Genomic DNA, 22,509 nt, shown 5'->3' with positions numbered 1-22,509 from the left:
CTATACAGGAGGAGATACAGGAGGCTATACAGGAGGATATACAGGAGGCTATACAGGAGGATATACAGGAGGCTATACAGGAGGCTATACAGGAGGATAAACAGGAGGATATACAGCAGGCTATACAGGAGGCTATACAGGAGGATATACAGCAGGCTATACAGGAGGATATACAGGAGGCTATACAGGAGGATATACAGGAGGCTATACAGGAGGATATACAGGAGGATATACAGGAGGCTATACAGGAGGATATACAGGAGGAGATACAGGAGGATATACAGCACCAACCCCAACCACGAGGAGAGAAGTTTGACGGTCAGCAATTATGGAGCAGTGGTTAGGGCCGAGCACGTTACTCCGTCACTGCTATAAAAAAAAAAACGGTCCTCAGATCACAGTTATTGGAAGGGTTGTTGTCTGTAAAGTGGGGCACAGATAACAAAGAGGAGTCAATCAAGGCATTCCACATGGCTACAGGGATGGATGTGCAGGAGTCAGGGCTTTGGGGTCACAGGGTCTGGGATCCTGGGTGCCTCACCGGATGGTCTGATGGCCACCACATCAGTGGTGGAGGTCAAGTGTCTTTATGGTGCAAGGGATCTTACCACTGAAGAGGCAGTGAAGGTGAAGGATTTCTATATCCAGGAGGAGGGAGGGTCTTATAGCCTCCGTAAAGACCATCCTTACTGGCACCAGGGCCAAGGGCAGCTCCACATCACTGGAAGGGACACCTGCCTCTTCGTTGTCGTGGACCACCCTCTCCATCCAGCGTGAAGACCTCTGACAGACTCATATTGCTCCTCCTGTCTGTATCTGTTTTCAGGGAAGCCAATGGTCCAAAAACATTCCAAATAGTTCACGCACACACACACGCGCGCGCACGCGCACGCACACACGCACGCACACACACACACACACACACACACACACACACACACACACACGCACACTAGGCTCCCAGAATACGTTCTATTATATACAGTGGGGGAAAAAGGGTTAGTGTGAATAGTCTGGGTAGCCATTTGACTAGATGTTCAGGAGTCTTATGGCTTGGGGGTAGAAACTGTTTAGAAGCCTCTTGGACGTAGACTTGGCGCTCCGATACCGCTTGCCATGCGGTAGCAGAGAGAACAGTCTATGACTAGGATGGCTGGAGTCTTTGGCATATTTTAGGGTCTTCCTCTGACACCGCCTGGTATAGAGGTCCTGGATGGCAGGAAGCTTGGCCCCGGTGATGTACTGGGCCGTTCGCACTACCCTCTGTAGTGCCTTGCAGTCGGAGGCAGAGCAGTTGCCATACCAGGCAGTGATGCAACCCGTCAGGATGCTCTCGATGGTGCAGCTGTAAAACATTTTGAGGATCTGAGGACCCATGACAAATCTTTTCAGTCTCCTGAGGGGGAATAGGTTTTGTCTTGCCCGCTTCATGACTGTCATGGTGTGCTTGGACCAGGTTAGTTTGTTGGTGTCGTGCCTCGCCGTTCAGTCATGAGTGAACAGGGAGTACAGGAGGGGGCTAAGCATGCACCCCTGAGGGGCCCCTGTGTTGAGGATCAGCGTGGCGGATTTGTTGTTACCCACCCTTACCACCTGGGGGCGGCCCATCAGGAAGTCCAGGATCCAGTTGCAGAGGGAGGTGTTTAGTCCCAGGGTCCTTAGCTTATTGATGAGCTTTGAGGGCACTATGGTGTTGACGCTGAGCTGTAGTCAATGAATAGCATTCTCATATAGGTGTTCCTTCTGTCCAGGTGGGAAAGGGCAGTGTGGAGTGCAATAGAGACTGCATCATCTGTAGATCTGTTGGGGCAGTCTGCAAATTGGAGTGGGTCTAGGGTTTCTGGGATAATGGTGTTGATGTGAGCCATGACCAGCCTTTCAAAGCACTTCATGGATACAGACGTGAGTGCTACGGGTCGGTAGTCATTTAGGCAGGTTACCTTAGTGTTCTAGGGCACAGGCACTATGGTGATCTGCTTAAAACATGTTGGTATTACAGACTCAGACAAGGAGAGGTTGAAAATGTCAGTGAAGACACCGACAGTTGGTCAACGCATGCTTGCAGTACACGTCCTGGTAATCCATCTGGCCCTGCAGCCTTGTGAATGTTGACCTGTCTAAAGGTCTTACTCACATCGGCTGCGGAGAGCGTGATCACAGTCGTCCGGTACAGCTGGTGCTCTCATGCATGTTTCAGTGTTATTTGCCTCGAAGCGAGCATAGAAGTAGTTTAGCTTGTCCTGTAGGCTCATGTCACTGGGCAGCTCTCGGCTGTGCTTCCCTTTGTAGTCTGTAATGGTTTGCAGGCCCTGCCACATCCGACGAGCGTCAGAGCCGGTGTAGTAAGACTCGATCTTAGTCCCGTATTGACACTTTGCCTGGTTGATGGTTCGTCGGAGGACATCGCGGGATTTCTTATAAGCTTTTTGGGTTAGAGTCCAACTCCTTGAAAGCGGCAGCTCTAGGCTTTAGCACAGTGCGGATGCTGCCTGTAATCCATGGTTTCTGTTTGGGGTATGTACGTACAGTCACTGTGGGGACGACGTCATCGATGCACTTATTGATGAAGCCAATGACTGATGCCATCGGATGAGTCCCGGAACATATTCCAGTCTGTGCTAACAGTCCTCTAGCTTAGCATCTGCTTCATCTGACCACTTTTTTATTGATCCAGTCACTGGTGTTTCCTGCTTTAATTTTTGCTTGTAAACTGGAATCAGGAATATAGAATTATGGTCAGATTTGCCAAATGGAGGGCGACGAAGAGCTTTGTATGCATCTCTGTATGTGGAGTATAGGTGGTCCAGAGTTCTTTCCCCTCTGGTTGCACATTTAACATGTTGATAGAAATGAGGTAAAACTGATTTAAGTTTCCCTGCATTAAAGTCCCCAGCTACTAGAAGCGTCGCCTCTGGGTGAGCTTTTTCTTGTTTGCTTATAGCGTAATACAGCTCATTCAATGCTATCTTGGTGCCAGCCTCTGACTGTGGTGGTATGTAAACAGCTACAAAGAATATAGATGAGAACTCTCTCGGTAGGTAATGTGGTCTGCAGCTTATCATGAGAAACTCTACCTCAGGAGAGCAATGGCTTGAGACTTCCTTAGATATCGTGCACCAGCTGTTGTTTATAAAAATACATAGACAGCCGCCCTTTGTCTTACCAGACGCCGCTGTTCTATCCTGCCGGTACAGCGTATAACCAGCCAGCTGTATGTTGATATTGTCGTCGTTCAGCCACGACTCCGTGAAGCATAAGATGTTACAGTTTTTAATGTCCCAGTTGGTAGTTTAATCTTCCCAATAACTTGTCAATTTTATTGTCCAAAGATTGCATCTTTGCGAGCAGAATTTAGGGGAGTTGGGGTTTATTCGATCGCCGCCTACTCCTCAGAAGGTAGCCCGCCCTCCGGCCTCTCTGAAATAGCTGAGCTGAAATAAAAGATCCCAGAAATGTTCCATACACACAAAAAGCTTATTTCTCACAAATGTTTTGCACAAATTTGTTTACATATCTGTTAGTGAGCTTTTCTCCTTTGCCAAGATAATACATCCACCTGACAGGTGTGGCATATCAATAAGCGGATTAAACAGCATGATCATTACACAGGTGCACTTCGTTCCGGGGACAATAAGGCCACTCTAAAATGTGCAGTTTTGTAACACAACACAATGCCACAGATGTCTTGAGGAAGAGTTTTGAGGGAGAATGCACTTGGCATGCTGACTGCAGGAATGTCCACCAGAGCTGTTGCCATATCATTGAATGTTCATTTCTGTCCACAATTCTTGGAAGCTGAAAATGACCCAGTTCTTCCATGGCCTGCATACTCACCGGACATGTCATTAATTGAGCATGTTTGGTATGCTCTGGATTTACGTGTACAACATTGTGTTCTATTTCCCTCCAATATCCAGCATTTCACTGTTGTATTCGGCGCATGTGACAAATAAAATTTGATTTGATTTGACACAGTCATTGAAGTGGAGTAGGACAACATTCCACAATCATCAGCCTGATCAACTCTATGCAAAGAAGATGTGTCGCGCTGCATGAGGCAAATGGTGGACGCACTAGATACTGACTGGTTTTCTGATCCACGCCCCTACCTTTTAAAAAAAAAAGTTATCTGTGACCAACAGATGCATATCTGTATTCCCAAATCCATAGATTAGGGCCTAATGAATTAATTTCAATTGACTGATTTCCTTTTTGAACTGTAACTGAACTGTAACTCAGTAAAATCATTCTCCCCTCTCTCTCCAGATGAAATCATGCGTCTTGTGACGGCCGGCCGCCCAACAACCTGCCCGCTTGACCCTATCCCCTCCTTTCTTCTCCAGACCATTTCCGGAGACCTTCTCCCTTACCTCACCTCGCTCATCAACTCATCCTTGACCGCTGGCTACGTCCCTTCCGTCTTCAAGAGAGCGAGAGTTGCACCCGTTCTCAAAAAACCTACACTCGATCCCTCCGATGTCAACAACTACAGACCAGTATCCCTTCTTTCTTTTCTCTCCAAAACTCTTGAACGTGCCGTCCTTGGCCAGCTCTCCTGCTATCTCTCTCAGAATGACCTTCTCGATCCAAATCAGTCAGGTTTCAAGGCTGGTCATTCAACTGAGACTGCTCTTCTCTGTGTCACGGAGGCTCTCCGCACTGCTAAAGCTAACTCTCTCTCCTCTCATCCTTCTAGACCTATCTGCTGCCTTTGATACTGTGAACTATCAGAGCCTCCTCTCCACCCTCTCCGAGTTGGGTATCTCCGGCGCGGCTCACTCTTGGATTGCATCCTACCTGACAGGTCGCTCCTACCAGGTGGCGTGGCGAGAATCTGTCTCCGCACCACGTGCTCTCACAACTGGTGTCCCCCAGGGCTCAGTTCTAGGCCCTCTCCTATTCTCACTATACACCAAGTCACTTGGCTCTGTCATATCCTCACATGGTCTCTCCTATCATTGCTACGCAGACGACACACAATTAATCTTCTCCTTTCCCCCTTCTGATAACCAGGTGGCGAATCGCATCTCTGCATGTCTGGCAGACATATCAGTGTGGATGACGGATCACCACCTCAAGCTGAACCTCGGCAAGACGGAGCTGCTCTTCCTCCCAGGGAAGGACTGCCCTTTCCATGATCTCGCCATCACGGTGGACAACTCCATTGTGTCCTCCTTCCAGAGTGCTAAGAGCCTCGGCGTGACCCTGGACAACACCCTGTCGTTCTCCACTAACATCAAGGCGGTGACCCAATCCTGTAGGTTCATGCTATACAACATTCGCAGAGTACGACCCTGCCTTACACAGGAAGCGGCGCAGGTCCTAATCCAGGCACTTGTCATCTCCCGTCTGGATTACTGCAACTCCCTGTTGGCTGGGCTCCCTGCCTGTGCCATTAAACCCCTACAACTCATCCTGAATGCCGCAGCCCATCTAGTGTTCAACCTTCCCAAGTTCTCTCACGTCACCCCGCTCCTCCGCACACTCCACTGGCTTCCAGTTGAAGCTCGCATCTGCTACAAGACCATGGTGCTTGCCTACGGAGCTGTGAGGGGAACGGCACCTCCGTACCTTCAGGCTCTGATCAGGCCCTACACCCAAACAAGGGCACTGCGTTCATCAACCTCTGGCCTGCTGGCCCCCCTACCTCTGAGGAAGCACAGTTCCCGCTCAGCCCAGTCAAAACTGTTCGCTGCTATGGCACCCCAATGGTGGAACAAGCTCCCTCACGACGCCAGGACAGCGGAGTCAATCACCAGCTTCCGGAGACACCTGAAACCCCACCTCTTTAAGGAATACCTGGGATAGGATATAGTAATCCTTCTAACCCCCCCCTTAAAAGATTTAGATGCACTATTGTAAAGTGGTTGTTCCATTGGATATCATAAGGTGAATGCACCAATTTGTAAGTCGCTCTGGATAAGAGCGTCTGCTAAATGACGTAAATGTAAATGTAATTTAATATTTTTGTTCAGTATATATAGTATACATATATATATTTTGTTAGTGACTTAAACATTTGAGACATAACATTTTTAGTTGAGCAAGAGTAGTGGCAGCCATGGAACGTGTAGGAAGAAATTTGTGACAAAAAATTGTTTCTGTGAGAATTACAGCGGGGGGGGGGGGGGGGGGGGGGGGGCTAGTTCTCCCTGGGTAGCTTGTTACTCTACTTTACTAGAATAAAAAGATTGGATGGAAACCTGGTTATTTTAAGAACTTAATCTATGTGATGATTGGGGGAGACACTAGCCTCGTCGCGAAACTGTAGCAATAGGATAATGCCTCGAGAAAAGATTTAACCGAAACACTTGACCTGTTGCACGTTTTGGCAGGTAAGGCTGGCTGATTTAAATGTATGTCAAGTCTGCAGCCTTCTCATCATTAGGATAATGTAGGTCATTTACAAATATGGCAGTCAGTTAAAACTCCATCTATTGATCACGTTGTTTCCACGGTTTCGCTTTAAGCTGTTAGCTTCTCGGGAATTTGGCCCCTCCACTATAAAGGCAAGCCAAGACTGCAAGTCTGATAAGCCTATAAAATGCCGTTTTGTTTCACACTGGAAGCAAACAAAGAGTAAGCTAAAATAGTTTATTTATTGTCTGGGAATTAAGATATAGTCCTGAATTAGTCAGTCAGCAGAGAGTTAAAGAGACAGTACAAAACTGCAGAATGAACCCTGTTTTTATGGACAAACAATAACCAATAGACGTTACTGTACACTGCTATGCTATATGTGTACCATATAGTGTCCCGGGGCCTCACGCAAACCTATTTGACCACAGTAAAAGTCCAGCAACACTTCCTATGACCTAACGTTTATTTCGTGCTTCTACACCTGCATTGCTTGCTGTTTGGGGGGTTTTAGGCTGGGTTTCTGTACAGCACTTTGAGATATCAGCTGATGTAAGAAGGGCTTTATAAATACATTTGATTTGATTTTGATGATTTCTAACTCCTCTGTTTTTTACAGAAAACTATGTACGGTGCAATATGCATGTCCAATATGAAAATCAGATTAGGATTTAAACTGATAGTCCGCTCTTTCAAGGCAGCAGAATGAGCAGTGATGCTCCTTGGGGTGTAAACTCTTGTGGATTTGGAAACGCAGAAGTGCTCCTGAGTAGAATGGACACCCATGTTAATGTGACACAACGTACAGAGAAGTGTGTACAGTGCAGATAAAAGATAAAGAGTACAGACACAAAAAACAATCAATATGAAACAATATAAATGTCCCACATGAAACATCGTGCAGTATGAATGAGCTAATTAACAATGGGATTTAAAAGTGTTTCCTAAAGTTGATTATTTATAATTAAATATATTATTCATGTTATTACTGTTACTATTAATAGTAGCATTATAAGTCGTGTTTAGTTGTTTGTATTACCGCTGTTACCATGACAACTATCATGACTTTTAATGCTGTTAACAATATCAACGCTATAATGTTATTTGTGCTATTAAGGCAATTCACTTTTTTTTTTTTATTCCTATTTTTATATTGTCTTCTAAACATTTCCTCATAAAATGTTACAAATTTCGCCCATTCGTATTATTATTTTGTTTTATCCTCTTCATTGCCGGAGATTTATTTTGAAGTGAAATTGCCGAGGTCACGGTTTTATTTTTGCTAAGTCTTGTTTATTCTTGTTTATTATTGTTGGCGGAATGGAGGTCTAATCTCGCGTTTGAATTTTCACGTGACATTTTTTGGAATCAACTCCGTCTGTCAAAATCAGAGATCAGAATTCCTTTGAAAGGGTCAATGAGGGAGTTCTATTCCACTGGTCTGGATTAAACCGGGCAATGGCCCGGCACGTCATGGGCGAAAGCTGGGAGGGAGAAGCGCTCTTTTCAAACAGTCACTTTGCATGTGAAAACACAGAATCCTACTCATCACTGATCACTACACGTGCTTAATTAAGTCACTTTTGTTTTTAGCCGAGTTGAAGCGGGGAACCTCGAGGCAGCCCGGTTTACAACGAACACATTCACTTTTCACCTGGTGTAAACTCCTCCCTCGGGGTAAACCGGGCCAGATAAACACTGTCATGAAAAACATTTATCCAATCCACTCCAGAAGTGATGGAAGCAACGAGAATGAGTGTCGAACGAACCTCTGATTTACAATGAATGAATGAAATTCTTAATCTTAATGATTAGCAAATTACTGGAGAATCATGTATTTGTTATTCCTCATTTATTTTAGTACAAGTTTGGCATTTCAAAGTCATGATTTTGTTAGCCTACCTTATTCTCGAATGAGACAAGAGAAATTAAATACAATCTCAGTTGTACAAAGTACATACATTTTCCACTCAAATAGCACTCCAGAGTATTTTTGGACACAGTGAGCACAATGGCAGTTAGTTAGAGCCTGTTGTGTAATAGCTGTGAGTCATTTGGGTAAAGCTTGTTTAAATCCTAGATGACTAATGAGTGCTGGGGATATTTTGGTCGTATTTGGTCTGATCCAGCCTCATACAGACTGCGTCCCAAATAGCACCCTTGCATCCACTACTTTTGACCGGTGCCCTATGGCATCATATTCCCAACATAGGGCTCTGGTTAAAAGTAGTGCACTATGGGTCCTGGGTCAAAAGTAGTGCACTTATATAGGGAATAGTGTGCTATTTGGGAGGTAGAATAGTCTCAGAGGCAGTTTACGATGAAGTAAACTCACAGGAATGTGTGGCAAAAAGCCCCTGGGAATGTCAAATCCTGTGTAAGAAGATGGAGTGAGTAAAGGAGGGATGGGATGGAGAGATGTAAGGGTCAGGAAAGACAGGGGGGAGGTATAAAGGAATGTTGACTGATTTTATATGTTGTGTTTGGCAGACACTGCCCTCTGCTTTTATAGATGATTGAATTACAGTACTGTCTTTAAGAAAACATTTAACAGACATTTTTAACTGTTTACATACAAACTATATGAGATAATGATAACATAAAGGACACAAAGTTATTGATGAATAGCAGAAATTAGATTTTGAGAATTTGGTCGGAACTTTTCCTCTAGATAATATAGGTTTAAGTCTCTGTGGTTTAATGTGCGGCATGTAGTTTGTCATGAAGTTATTACATACAGGCAATGTAAAAAAAAAAAGACTACAAATGCTAAATGAGTTAAAAGTTATTAAAAATTTAGAAAGGTTTATTATTTCCTGAAAATATTGTTGCAGGCAGCACGTCTGACTGAGCCTCAGCCCCGCCAACGATGACAGTATTTACAGATTAAAATGAGTGTGGGCTTTTCCTTGTCATTGAAAAGACAATCTGTCTTTTGTATTGTGGCCCAGGCCAGTCATGCATGAGGCTGTGGGGTTTATCTGACCATGTGACTCAGCATGAATCCATTCGATGGTTGCGTCTCATATGGCACCCTATTCCCTATATATTGCACTACTTTAGACCAGAGGCCTATGGGCCCTGGTTAGAAATAGGGCTCTGGTCAAAAGTAGTACACTATAAAAGGAATGGGGTGCCGTTTGGGGCACTGGCCAATGATTGTGCTGGACTTTGACTGACTGCATGGGTACATTTCCTAATGACAAAAGACTAGTGAACCGCCAATTTCAAAGGGCATTATCACAGGATGATAGGATAAATGCCAGGGGTAATGATGCCAAGCCCTACTATAGTATAGATGCCAGGGGTAATGATGCCAAGCCCTACTATAGTATAGATGCCAGGGGTAATGATGCCAGGCCCTACTATAGTATAGATGCCAGGGGTAATGATGCCAAGCCCTACTATAGTATAGATGCCAGGGGTAATGATGCCAAGCCCTACTATAGTATAGATGCCAGGGGTAATGATGCCAAGCCCTACTATAGTATAGATGCCAGGGGTAATGATGCCAGGCCCTACTATAGTATAGATGCCAGGGGTAATGATGCCAAGCCCTACTATAGTATAGATGCCAGGGGTAATGATGCCAGGCCCTACTATAGTATAGATGCCAGGGGTAATGATGCCAGGCCCTACTATAGTATAGATGCCAGGGGTAATGATGCCAGGGGTAATGATGCCAGGCCCTACTATAGTATAGATGCCAGGGGTAATGATGCCAAGCCCTACTATAGTATAGATGCCAGGGGTAATGATGCCAAGCCCTACTATAGTATAGATGCCAGGGGTAATGATGCCAGGCCCTACTATAGTATAGATGCCAGGGGTAATGATGCCAAGCCCTACTATAGTATAGATGCCAGGGGTAATGATGCCAAGCCCTACTATAGTATAGATGCCAGGGGTAATGATGCCAAGCCCTACTATAGTATAGATGCCAGGGGTAATGATGCCAGGCCCTACTATAGTATAGATGCCAGGGGTAATGATGCCAAGCCCTACTATAGTATAGATGCCAGGGGTAATGATGCCAGGCCCTTTCACTATGTCTTCTAGAACCCGTTTTACCCATTCCCCTGTTGTCTTTCACTACGTCTTCTAGAACCCGTTTTACCCATTCCCCTGTTGTCTTTCACTACGTCTTCTAGAACCCGTTTTACCCATTCCCCTGTCTGTCTTTCACTACGTCTTCTAGAATCCTCTACATATTCATTCACCATATATATATATATATACACACACACACACACAAACGTCCTATACATTCCTATCCTGATACAGGCATGCAAATTCATTTAAACATAATTAATATGTGAAGTCCCAATGATATCTCTGTAACCTTACTTTGTATTTTCTAATTAAGCATGAATGACACAAAGACACATTTAAAAGGGGAGGAAGTTCAGTATTAACCGAATAATTCCAGATAAATAGTGTTACCGTATACATTTAAATGAAGCCGTCAGAAAAGCCAGTATTTATAAAACACTCAGTCAACTATTTAGGCCATGATTACAACTTATTAACACCGAATCAAAATCACAAGGAGTAAAATACCTTGCATTTACATGAATAAAAATACTCAAATCAATATAACCAACCCAATAAATATTTCATTTAGAAAACATTCCCACTGACTTCTGATCAGGTTTAAATTAAAGTCGTATGAAGGAATAGACATGGCAGATCAGCACATAAAAATAAGAATCTCCTGTTATTAACTGGGATTTCTGAGTGGCAGACAGTCAGACGCATTTAAGAAAAAAAAACAAAAAAAAAAACATTCATTTGTAAAAGGAGGATAACAGAGTTTGTAGAGTTGCCAACATTTACTCCTCTGATAGCTCTGCTGGAGAAAGGATCTTTGTCTTATGGATGGCAGGCTGAGGAACAAAGAGGGCTGTGAGATTCCCACGGTGAGGTCGTTATTGTTATTGTGGAACATCATCATTCACTTTTAAGCCTTTTGTACCGTTGTCCATGGAATGAGCCGCCCAAACTCAAAAAAAGAGACAATTCAATACAAATAAGTTGATTCTCAAATTCAAATGAGCCGATTTCTATTTGATTCAATTCAAACGAGCAGATTTCTATTTGATTCAATTCAAACGAGCAGATTTCTATTTGATTCAATTCAAACGAGCAGATTTCTATTTGATTCAATTCAAACGAGCCGATTCAGTTAAATTCAGCCCTTGTCTTATTGGTCCAGATCCAGCGTGTCGAGCTCCTCCTCTACCTCGTCCAGATCTTCTCCATTGAACAGGTTCTCGTCTACAGGGACATCCTCCGTGTCCTCCTCCGTGTCCCCCTCTCCGTTCACTCCGTTCTCCTCCACCTCTCCACCACAAGCCTCACTCAGTTTGTCTGTATGGAGGAGAAGAGCAGCAGAGGGATTTATTCAGCGATTTGAAACCGTCAAAAAACAATTATTTTTTGTTGACAGTCCCCTATTTAAACATGATCTATACTATACATTTCTATCTGAAAGTTCTGTAACGTTGCACTCTCCTGAACAGACACCAGGCCATGTGCCAACAATATCAGTGGATGAAGTGATAATTGAAACCAGCAGAACTCCCGCTCCGCCCAACCTGACTATGCCTGGTCAGATAAAATGATCACAACAGGAAATGAGTAGTACAGTTTCTCTGATGGAAACTTTTAGACGGACAGACATCTTGTAGAAAAGCAACAGAAGGTTTTCAAACTGTTGGACGGACAGACATCCTGTAGAAACAGACTAGCCAGGCATTGCTCACCATCTGTGTCCTTAGTGGGTCGAGGTCTGGCAGGGAACCGATCTGCTGACGCCACTGTGATCCCAGTGTTATCCACCTCTTTAGGAATAAACCTGGCCACATCAATGTCCAGGAAGTCTTCAGTATCCACTACCTGTCAGAGAAGCATAGATTTGAACATTATATATGTGTATGTGTGTATGTATGTATGTATGTATGTATGTATGTATGTATATATATACACGTGTGTGTGTGTGTATATATATATATATACACACACACACACACACACACACACACACACACACACACACATATATATATACATACATATATACGTGTGTGTGTGTATATATACACACACACACACACACATATATATATATATACATACATACACATATATATATGTGTGTTTGTATGTATGTATGTATGTATGTATGTATGTATGTATGTATGTATGTATGTATATATACACGTGTGTGTGTGTGTGTATATATATACACACACACACGTATATATATACATACATAGGTAGATTAGTATCATATATATATATATGATACTAATCTACCTATTAAAACCAAATGACCATTCAGGACAATACAGAAAACAAAAACAAGGAGTCGTAAGAGTTGTAGAACTACATATAAACATCTCTATTTTCAAAGTAACATTACACTTCATTATATTATAACTTTGGTATTTAATTTAATCTGTCATCCCATCTAACAGTAAATTTACCTCATCACCATCATCGCCCTTGGTATCATCTGCCTCTTCATCATCGTCATCAACCAGGTCGGGGCGGAACTCAAACACTTCACGACCACTCACCTGGAAGAGAGAGAGACATTTTCACACCATAATACACTGACTGGACAAAACATTAGGAACACCTTCCTAAGATTGAGTTACACCCCCTTTTGCCCTCAGAACAGCCTCAATTCGTTGGGGCATGAACTCTACAAGGTGTCGAAAGCGTTCCACAGGGATGCTGTCCCATGTTGACTCCAATGCTTCCTACAGTTGTGTCAATTTGGCTTGTGGAGCGTTAAAAGCCAGTGCGCCTGGCACCTACTACCATACCCCGTTCAAAGGCACTTAAGTATTTTGTCTTCACCCTCTTCACCCTCTGAATGGCACACGTACACAATCCATGTCTCAATTGTCTCAAGGCTCCTCCCCTTCATCTACACTGATATGAAGTGGATTTAACAGGTGACATCCATAAGGGATCATAGCTTTCACCTGCTCAGTCAATGTCATGGAAGGAGCAGGTGTTCTTAATGTTTTGTACACTCAGTGTATAGGACAATGTTCAGGGCGGGACATCTCATTCGAGGGGTTTTGTCACCACCCTGTGGTAGGAGAAGGAGGTGGCTCATGTGCTTCAGTGTATATTGAAATATTGTCCTTCCTCCCAGGCCATACAGACGGCATGTAAATACTCTATTTACCAGTACATTACAAATACCTGAATCAACATGAGCTAAAAAAAACAAAAGAGAGAGACCCAGAAACCAATAAAGTCTGCTAGATATACTCAAGGCTTCTGTACCAGACTTTATTATTGCTCCTGTCTCAAATAACAATAAACCCAGTAGCAACTCACCCCCAGTGATCTGCCTGCTGAGAAATCAGCCCTCTTCCTCTCCATGTCCTGCTCATCCTTAGCGATCCTCTCCTGTCTCTTCCTCTTCTTCCAGGACAGGAACGTTTCCAGACTGATCCGGGTGACGTTTGGACCCAGGGCTGATCGCTGCAAATATAGATGATTTAACAATGTTATTAAGTGTTGTTTTTTTTTTTTGTCACAGACATTTAGAAACTATGAATAAATACATAATGACATTTTTTTTGTAAACATTTCTAAGAGGTTAGAAGGCTTTATTCATGAAAATGGTCATAAAGTGTTTTACCAACATTTACTTCACAACTCTAGTACATTAGGAAAGATCCTAGACATAGAATGACATAGATTATGTTTCACAACTCTAGTACATTAGGAATGATCCTAGACATAGAATGACATAGATTATGTTTCACAACTCTAGTACATTAGGAATGATCCTAGACATAGAATGACATAGATTATGTTTCACAACTCTAGTACATTAGGAATGATCCTAGACATAGAATGACATAGATTATGTTTCACAACTCTAGTACATTAGGAATGATCCTAGACATAGAATGACATAGATTATGTTTCACAACTCTAGTACATTAGGAAAGATCCTAGACATAGAATGACATAGATTATGTTTCACAACTCTAGTACATTAGGAATGATCCTAGACATAGAATGACATAGATTATGTTTCACAACTCTAGTACATTAGGAATGATCCTAGACATAGAATGACATAGATTATGTTTCACAACTCTAGTACATTAGGAATGATCCTAGACATAGAATGACATAGATTATGTTTCACAACTCTAGTACATTAGGAAAGATCCTAGACATAGAATGACATAGATTATGTTTCACAACTCTAGTACATTAGGAATGATCCTAGACATAGAATGACATAGATTATGTTTCACAACTCTAGTACATTAGGAATGATCATAGACATAGATTATGTTTCACAACTCTAGTACATTAGGAATGATCATAGACATAGAATGACATAGATTATGTTTCACAACTCTAGTACATTAGGAATGATCATAGACATAGAATGACATAGATTATGTTTCACAACTCTAGTACATTAGGAAAGATCCTAGACATAGAATGACATAGATTATGTTTCACAACTCTAGTACATTAGGAATGATCCTAGACATAGAATGACATAGATTATGTTTCACAACTCTAGTACATTAGGAATGATCATAGACATAGAATGACATAGATTATGTTTCACAACTCTAGTACATTAGGAAAGATCCTAGACATAGAATGACATAGATTATGTTTCACAACTCTAGTACATTAGGAATGATCCTAGACATAGAATGACATAGATTATGTTTCACAACTCTAGTACATTAGGAATGATCCTAGACATAGAATGACATAGATTATGTTTCACAACTCTAGTACATTAGGAATGATCCTAGACATAGAATGACATAGATTATGTTTCACAACTCTAGTACATTAGGAATGATCCTAGACATAGAATGACATAGATTATGTTTCACAACTCTAGTACATTAGGAATGATCATAGACATAGAATGACATAGATTATGTTTCACAACTCTAGTACATTAGGAAAGATCCTAGACATAGAATGACATAGATTATGTTTCACAACTCTAGTACATTAGGAATGATCCTAGACATAGAATGACATAGATTATGTTTCACAACTCTAGTACATTAGGAATGATCCTAGACATAGAATGACATAGATTATGTTTCACAACTCTAGTACATTAGGAATGATCCTAGACATAGAATGACATAGATTATGTTTCACAACTCTAGTACATTAGGAATGATCCTAGACATAGAATGACATAGATTATGTTTCACAACTCTAGTACATTAGGAATGATCCTAGACATAGAATGACATAGATTATGTTTCACAACTCTAGTACATTAGGAATGATCCTAGACATAGATTATGTTTCACAACTCTAGTACATTAGGAAAGATCCTAGACATAGAATGACATAGATTATGTTTCACAACTCTAGTACATTAGGAATGATCATAGACATAGAATGACATAGATTATGTTTCACAACTCTAGTACATTAGGAATGATCCTAGACATAGAATGACATAGATTATGTTTCACAACTCTAGTACATTAGGAATGATCATAGACATAGAATGACATAGATTATGTTTCTATGGGAATGAATCAACTGACCTCATTCTCGATCAGCTCCTCCAATGAGATCTCTTCCTCCAGATTCTCTTCTTTCGTCTTGTCCTTCCTGAGGATGAACCCGGCAGGAAGAGCATGGCGGTACATACAGTTGTCTCCTCCCCCGGGACAGACCCAGAACCAACCATACTTGTTGTTCTCTATGGCATCCAGGAAGTACTTACAAACCTATGGGAGAAAACATCACTTCAGTCCGCCTTGTAGAAGAGCAAAGCAATGGAACAATAACAAACACTGTTAGTTACAATATGTAACAAGCATTGTAATAGGTAACATGTAACAATATGTAGGTTAACAGAGATCCTATAGGTCATTCTATGGACTAACAAGCATGTAACAACAAGTATGTAACAACAAGCATGTAACAACTAGCATGTAACAACTAGCATGTAACAACTAGCATGTAACAACTAGCATGTAACAACTAGCATGTAACAACAAGCACGTAACAACAAGCACGTAACAACAAGCACGTAAGAACAAGCACGTAACAACTAGCATGTAACAACAAGCATGTAACAACAAGCATGTAACAACAAGCACGTAACAACAAGCATGTAACAACAAGCATGTAACAACAAGCATGTAACAACAAGCATGTAACAACAAGTATGTAACAACAAGCACGTAACAACAAGCACGTAACAACAAGCACGTAACAACAAGCACGTAACAACAAGCATGTAACAACAAGCACGTAACAACAAGCACGTAACAACAAGCACGTAACAACAAGCATGTAACAACAAGCATTGTAATAATATTTAGCCTTCCAGTAATTTGTTTATTGATACGTACAATCTGAGTTTGTTGACTTTTGGCTTTCTTCATCTCTGCCTCTCCATGTTTCTTATTGACGACCTCCTCAAGCTTCTTCTCATCCCAGTTGTCCATGGTGTCTATAACAGATTGAAAATACATAACATTTCGCATCACAACGAACAATCATCAAAGTGCAGATAAGTTCATCCCTGAAACTGTGGTGGGCAGCATGTCAGGCACAAACCTGATGACATATGCATAGTTATAACATCATTTACTACGAAAACAAGGTTAAGCTACAAAATGGCGTCAACAAGCCTATAATTGTAATCATAGAGAAAACACGCTTACCCTTTTCCAGGTCTTCGTCTCTGCCATCGACATACAGACTGCGCTTTTCACACTTCCTCTCAAGAGTCAGGTCATGGGAGAACTTACACTTATCTCCCTTAGTGCACTGGTCTTGCTTGAAGAAGGCACAAAGCACAGATTTGGGATCCACACCTGACAACAAGAATTAGGAGACATGGGGAGAGAAAATGAAATAATAATAATAATAATAATAATAATAATACATGAGGTTAATATACTGTTGCCTTTCTCATGGACCCTCAGGTAGCCTAGTGGTTAGAGCGTTGGGCCAGTAACCGGAAGGTTGCTGGATCGAATCCCCCGAGCTGACAAGGTAAAACTTATGTTGTTCTGCTCCTGAGCAAGGCAGTTAACTCACTGTTCCACAGGGCGCCAATGTTGATTATGGCAGCCCCCCCCCCCCCCCCCCGCACCTCTCTGATTCAGAGGGGTTGGGTTAAATAAAGACACATTTTCAGTTGAATACATTCAGTTGGACAACTGACTAGGTATCCCCCCCTTTCCCTCTAACTTCAATGACGTACCATTGACTTTAAGAGAATGAGAGGCAGTTATGTCGTTTTACAACTAAGGTATGGAGGGGTGTGAGGGTCAATTTGAAAATAATGTAGGCCTATTTGACTTTTTTTTTTTACAACACTGCCAAGAATTCTAATCACTCCATCATAAATAGTCCCAGTACCTTTGGCGACTTTCTGTGCAGCCACAACAGGCTTGAAAAGCTCATTCAACTCTTCCATCTCCTTCTTCTTGTCGATCTTCTTATTCTTATCGCCTTCAGCAGCTGCAACCTGATAACATCACGCACAGACACACATTGAAGTGCATTAGACCGGATGGGTTGGGACACAAAGATCCAGTCACACCAAAAGTAATATCGGGGGCAGGAGCTACAATGCCTTGCAAAAGTATTCATCCCCCCTTAGTGTTTTTTTTCCCCCCTATTTTGTTGCATTACAACCTGTAATTTAAATTGATTTTTATTTGGATTTCATGTAATGGACATACACAAAATAGTCCAAATTGGTAAAGTGAAATTAAGAAAATAACTTGTTTCGAAAAATAAAAAATAATAACAAAAAAGTGGTGTGTGCATATGTATTCACCCCCTTTGCTATGAAGCCCCTAAATAAGATCTGGTGCAACCAATTACCTTCAGAAGACACATAATTAGTAAAATAAAGTCCACCTGTGTGCAATCTAAGTGTCACATGATCTGTCACATGATCTCTGTATATATACACCTGTTCTGAAAGGCCCCAGAGTCTGCAACACCACCAAGCAAGCACAACAGGTCAGGGACAAAGTTGTGGAGAAGTACAGATCAGGGTTGGGTTATAAAAAAATACCTGAAACTTTGAACATCCCACGGAGCAACATTAAATCCATTATTAAAAAATGGAAAGAATATGGCACCACAACAAACCTGCCAAGAGAGGGCCGCCCACCAAAACTCACAGACCAGGCAAGGAGGGCATTAATCAGAGAGGCAACAAAGAGACCAAAGATAGCCCTGAAGGAGCTGCAAAGGTCCACAGTGGAGACTGGAGTATCTGTCCATAGGACCACTTTAAGCTGTACTCTCCACAGAGCTGGGCTTTATGGAGGAGTGGCAGGAAAAAGTCCATATTTAAAGAAAAAAATTATCAAACATGTTTGGTGTTCGCCAAAAGGCATGTGGGAGACTCCCCAAACATATGGAAAAAGGTACTCTGGTCAGATGTTACTAAAATTGAGCTTTTTGGCCATCAAGGAAAACACTATGTCTGGTGCAAACCTAATACCTCTCATCACACCGAGAACACCATCCCCACAGTGAACCATGGTGGTGGCAGCATCATGCTGTGGGAATGTTTTTCATCGGCAGGGACTGGGAAACTGGTCAGAATTGAAGGAATGATGGTGCTAAATACAGGGAAATTCTTGAAGGAAACATGTTTCAGTCTTCCAGAGATTTGAGACTGGGAGAGAGGTTCACCTTCCAGCAGGAAAATGACCCAATGATCCAGCAGGACAATGACTGCTATGGGCAACACTCAAGTGGTTTAAGGGGAAACATTTAAATGTCTTGGAATGGCCTAGTCAAAGCCCAGACCTCAATCCGATTGAGAATCTGTGGTATGACTTAAAGATTGCTGTACACCAGTGGAACCCATCCAACTTGAAGCAGCTGGAGCAGTTTTGCCTTGAAGAATGATGTGTCAAGCTTATAGAGACATACCCCAAGAGACTTGAAACTGTAATTGCTGCAAAAGGTGGCTCTAACAAGGTATTGACTTTGGGGGGGTGAATAGTTATACGAGCTTCAATGCCATACAACTCTCCTTCCGTGGCCTCCAACTGCACTTAAATACAAGTAAAACTAAATGCATGCTCTTCAACCGATCACTGCCTGCCCATCCAGCATCACTACTCTGACTTAGGGGGACCAGTACGAAAAAAAAAGAAGTATGAAATGTATGCATTCACTACTGTAAGTCGCTCTGGATAAGAGCGTCTGCTAAATGACTAAAATGTAAATGTAAAATGAATATGTGGACAACTACAAATACCTAGGTGTCTGGTTAGACTGTAAACTCTCCTTACAGACTCATATTAAGCATCTCCAATCCAAAGTTAAATCTAGAATCAGCTTCCTATTTCGCAACAAAGCATCCTTCACTCATGCTGCCAAACATACCCTCGTAAAACTGACCATCCTACCGATCCTCGACTTCGGCGATGTCATTTACAAAATAGCCTCCAACACTCTACTCAGCAAACTGGATGCAGTCTATCACAGTGCCATCCATTTTGTCACCATATACTACCCACCACTGCGACCTGTACGCTCTCGTTGGCTGGCCCTCGCTTCATACTCGTTGCCAAACCCACTGGCTCCAGGTCATCTACAAGACCCTGCTAGGTAAAGTCCCCCCTTATCTCAGCTCACTGGTCACCATAGCAGCACCCACCTGTAGCACGTGCTCCAGCAGGTATATCTCTCTGGTCACCCCTAAAGCCAACTCCTCCTTTGGTCGTCTCTCCTTCCAGTTCTCTGCTGCCAATGACTGGAACGAACTACAAAAATCTCTGAAACTGGAAACACTTATCTCCCTCACTAGCTTTAAGCACCAACTGTCAGAGCAGCTCACAGATCACTGCACCTGTACATAGCCCATCTATACATTTAGCCCAAACTACTACCTCTTCCCCTACTGTATTTATTTATTTTGCTCCTTTTCACCCCATTATTTCTATTTGTACTTTGCACTTTCTTCCACTACAAATCTACCATTCCAGTGTTTTACTTGCTATATTGTATTTACTTTGCCACCATGGACTTTTTTGCCTTTACCTCCCTTATCTCACCTCATTTGCTCACATTGTATATAGACTTATTTTTCTACTGTATTATTGACTGTATGTTTGTTTTACTCCATGTGTAACTCTGTGTTGTTGTATGTGTCGAACTGCTTTGCTTTATCTTGGCCAGGTCGCAATTGTAAATGAGAACTTGTTCTCAACTTGCCTACCTGGTTAAATAAAGGTGAAAAAAATATAAAAAAATTAAAAAAGTTATGCACGCTCAAGTTCAGTTTTTTTGTCTTATTTCTTGTTTGTTTCACCCAAAAATATTTTGCATCTTCAAAATGGTAGGCTGGTTGTGTAAATCAAATGATACAACCCCCTCCAAAAAATTATATTTTAATTCCAGGTTATAAGGCAACAAAATAGGAAAATGCCAATGGGGGTGAATACATGTGCAAGCCACTGTAGTTAGGCCAAGTAAAAGTATCTAGCTAGTTTCCCCACCTGTCGTGCGTTCTGCTGTCCATACTTGACTTGATGAGTGACAGTTTTGATAAACTTCTGCTGCTTTGCTCCTTTCTTGTTCTTCAGTCCAAATGTCTTGTCCTGGTAAACGTACAAATCAGCAGACTGGTCATATTTAAGTTAACTACCTGACACATGACACATTGACTCCCAAGATGACTCCCAAAAGATTCAACCATGTCTCAGGATAACGCGATCAATCAACCAAGTATGATCTGCCTCCTGAATAACAGTGATAGTCAGCTAGCTGTTTTGACGTTCATCAATAAACACGTAGCTAACTAGCTAGCTAACTAACTAGCTGGTATCTAGACAGATTGCAATACAAGAGAACCAGCTAGCTAGCAGTTGTTGCATAACAACTAGCTAACGTTAGCTTAACCCTGATATCCTGACATTTTACCTCGATAATCTTTTCTTTCTTCTTCTCTTGTGTTTTCTTACTACCTGCTGCCCCTGATGCCTGGACCGATTTCTTCGGAGGCATGTCGTTTTTTTTAAATGTTAAAGAAATGAATCCAACCGCCGCTAATTAATTAAACGTGATGTTGTTGCTATTGTTAGCAAATCGGGTTAACCACAGCAGATACTGTCGGATGGATACTAGCGCATGCGCACATGCGCACAGCGGGCAGAAGGAAACGCAGCGTATTACGCCGATTACGCCTTGATCACACCAATAGTGTCGTAACGCGGTAAATTTGTGACGCAGCGTCATCTGGTTATGTGTGCAACAAAAAAGTTCAACAACATTCAATTTCTGCTACCATTTATGTCAAACCGTTTTTAACACATACCGTTTGATGCATTCGTTCGAGAAAACCGATGTTTGCACTACAACTGCCTCTGCAACTCAACACTCTTTAAGGCGAAAAGCATCGTTCCCTCTGAAATGAATGTGCTTTCTGGTTTTCCAAAATGCAAATCACAGTCGGTGGGATCGAGGCGTTAGTGTAGTCATTTCAATTATTATTATTATTTACCTTTATTTAGCTAGGCAAGTTAGCTAAAGAACACATTCTTATTTTACAACGATGACCTATCGTAGTCATTTACGTTTAAGTAGTAGCAAAGACAGGGTTAGAAACTTAAAAGCCTACAGTAAATAAATAGTTTCCCTCCCCACAACAATATTTGTAATGGCACATTAATATAGATTCATATTTTTCCCATCATGGAATATTTGCATGTGTCTGAACAAAATAGGGCCCCACAGTGGAGGTGTCATAATACCCATAAAACTTAGCGGTCAAACAGGGAAATGGTTCCAAGAGTTTTCCACCATTCATTTTTCCCAAAGGGAATTTTAGAAACACTTAAAATAAGGTCTGTGTTTCATGTAGGCTTACCATGGCGTGACATTTCGATAGCCATGTAAATCTCTCTCTCGGAAAAGGTCAGTTTTATCAATATATTCTGCTGTATATACTATCAGATTTGAAAATGCTAATTAGCATCAAAGTAGACACCGTGCAAGACTACAAATCCCAGCATGCTCCTGCATATCATCTTTCGCTGACACCTTTACTAACAAGTATTGTGTCAATGTAAAACTTGCACAAGACAGTTAACAGAATTGTCAATTTAAAGAAATGATGCC

General features: G+C 41.9%; 1 protein-coding gene across 1 annotated transcript; it reads right to left on the bottom strand.

Annotated features, from left to right (window-relative positions):
• Window positions 1–8,192: 8,192 nt before the first annotated feature.
• zc3h15 (zinc finger CCCH-type containing 15) lies at window positions 8,193–21,503 on the bottom strand. The gene is made up of 10 exons (XM_014174650.3): window positions 21,313–21,503; window positions 20,889–20,990; window positions 17,776–17,884; window positions 17,073–17,225; window positions 16,758–16,858; window positions 15,942–16,127; window positions 13,717–13,863; window positions 12,846–12,938; window positions 12,123–12,255; window positions 8,193–11,727 (listed from the first exon to the last, which is right to left on the bottom strand). The coding sequence occupies exons 1-10, from the start codon at window positions 21,394–21,396 to the stop codon at window positions 11,561–11,563; spliced, it is 1,275 nt and encodes a 424-aa protein (XP_014030125.1). The 5' UTR covers window positions 21,397–21,503; the 3' UTR covers window positions 8,193–11,560.
• Window positions 21,504–22,509: the final 1,006 nt, after the last annotated feature.

Source organism: Salmo salar, chromosome 25, assembly GCF_965601325.2.
Source record: "Salmo salar chromosome 25, fSalSal1, whole genome shotgun sequence".
Classification (NCBI taxonomy): domain Eukaryota; kingdom Metazoa; phylum Chordata; class Actinopteri; order Salmoniformes; family Salmonidae; genus Salmo; species Salmo salar.
The sequence above is the reverse complement of the archived record's forward strand: the minus strand, read 5'-3'. Positions and strand labels throughout refer to the sequence as shown.

What these genes read in the sequence shown, in the direction of transcription:
- zc3h15 (XM_014174650.3), bottom strand. Translation starts at nt 21,396, where the DNA reads ATGCCTCCGAAGAAATCGGTCCAGGCATCAGGGGCAGCAGGTAGTAAG. An exon ending in CAGCAGGCAGATCACTGGGG is followed by an intron (nt 12,939 to 13,716) that starts GTGAGTTGCTAC and finishes TCTCTCTTCCAG; the next exon opens with GTGAGTGGTCGTGAAGTGTT. An exon ending in ACCCACTAAGGACACAGATG is followed by an intron (nt 11,728 to 12,122) that starts GTGAGCAATGCC and finishes TCCTCCATACAG; the next exon opens with ACAAACTGAGTGAGGCTTGT.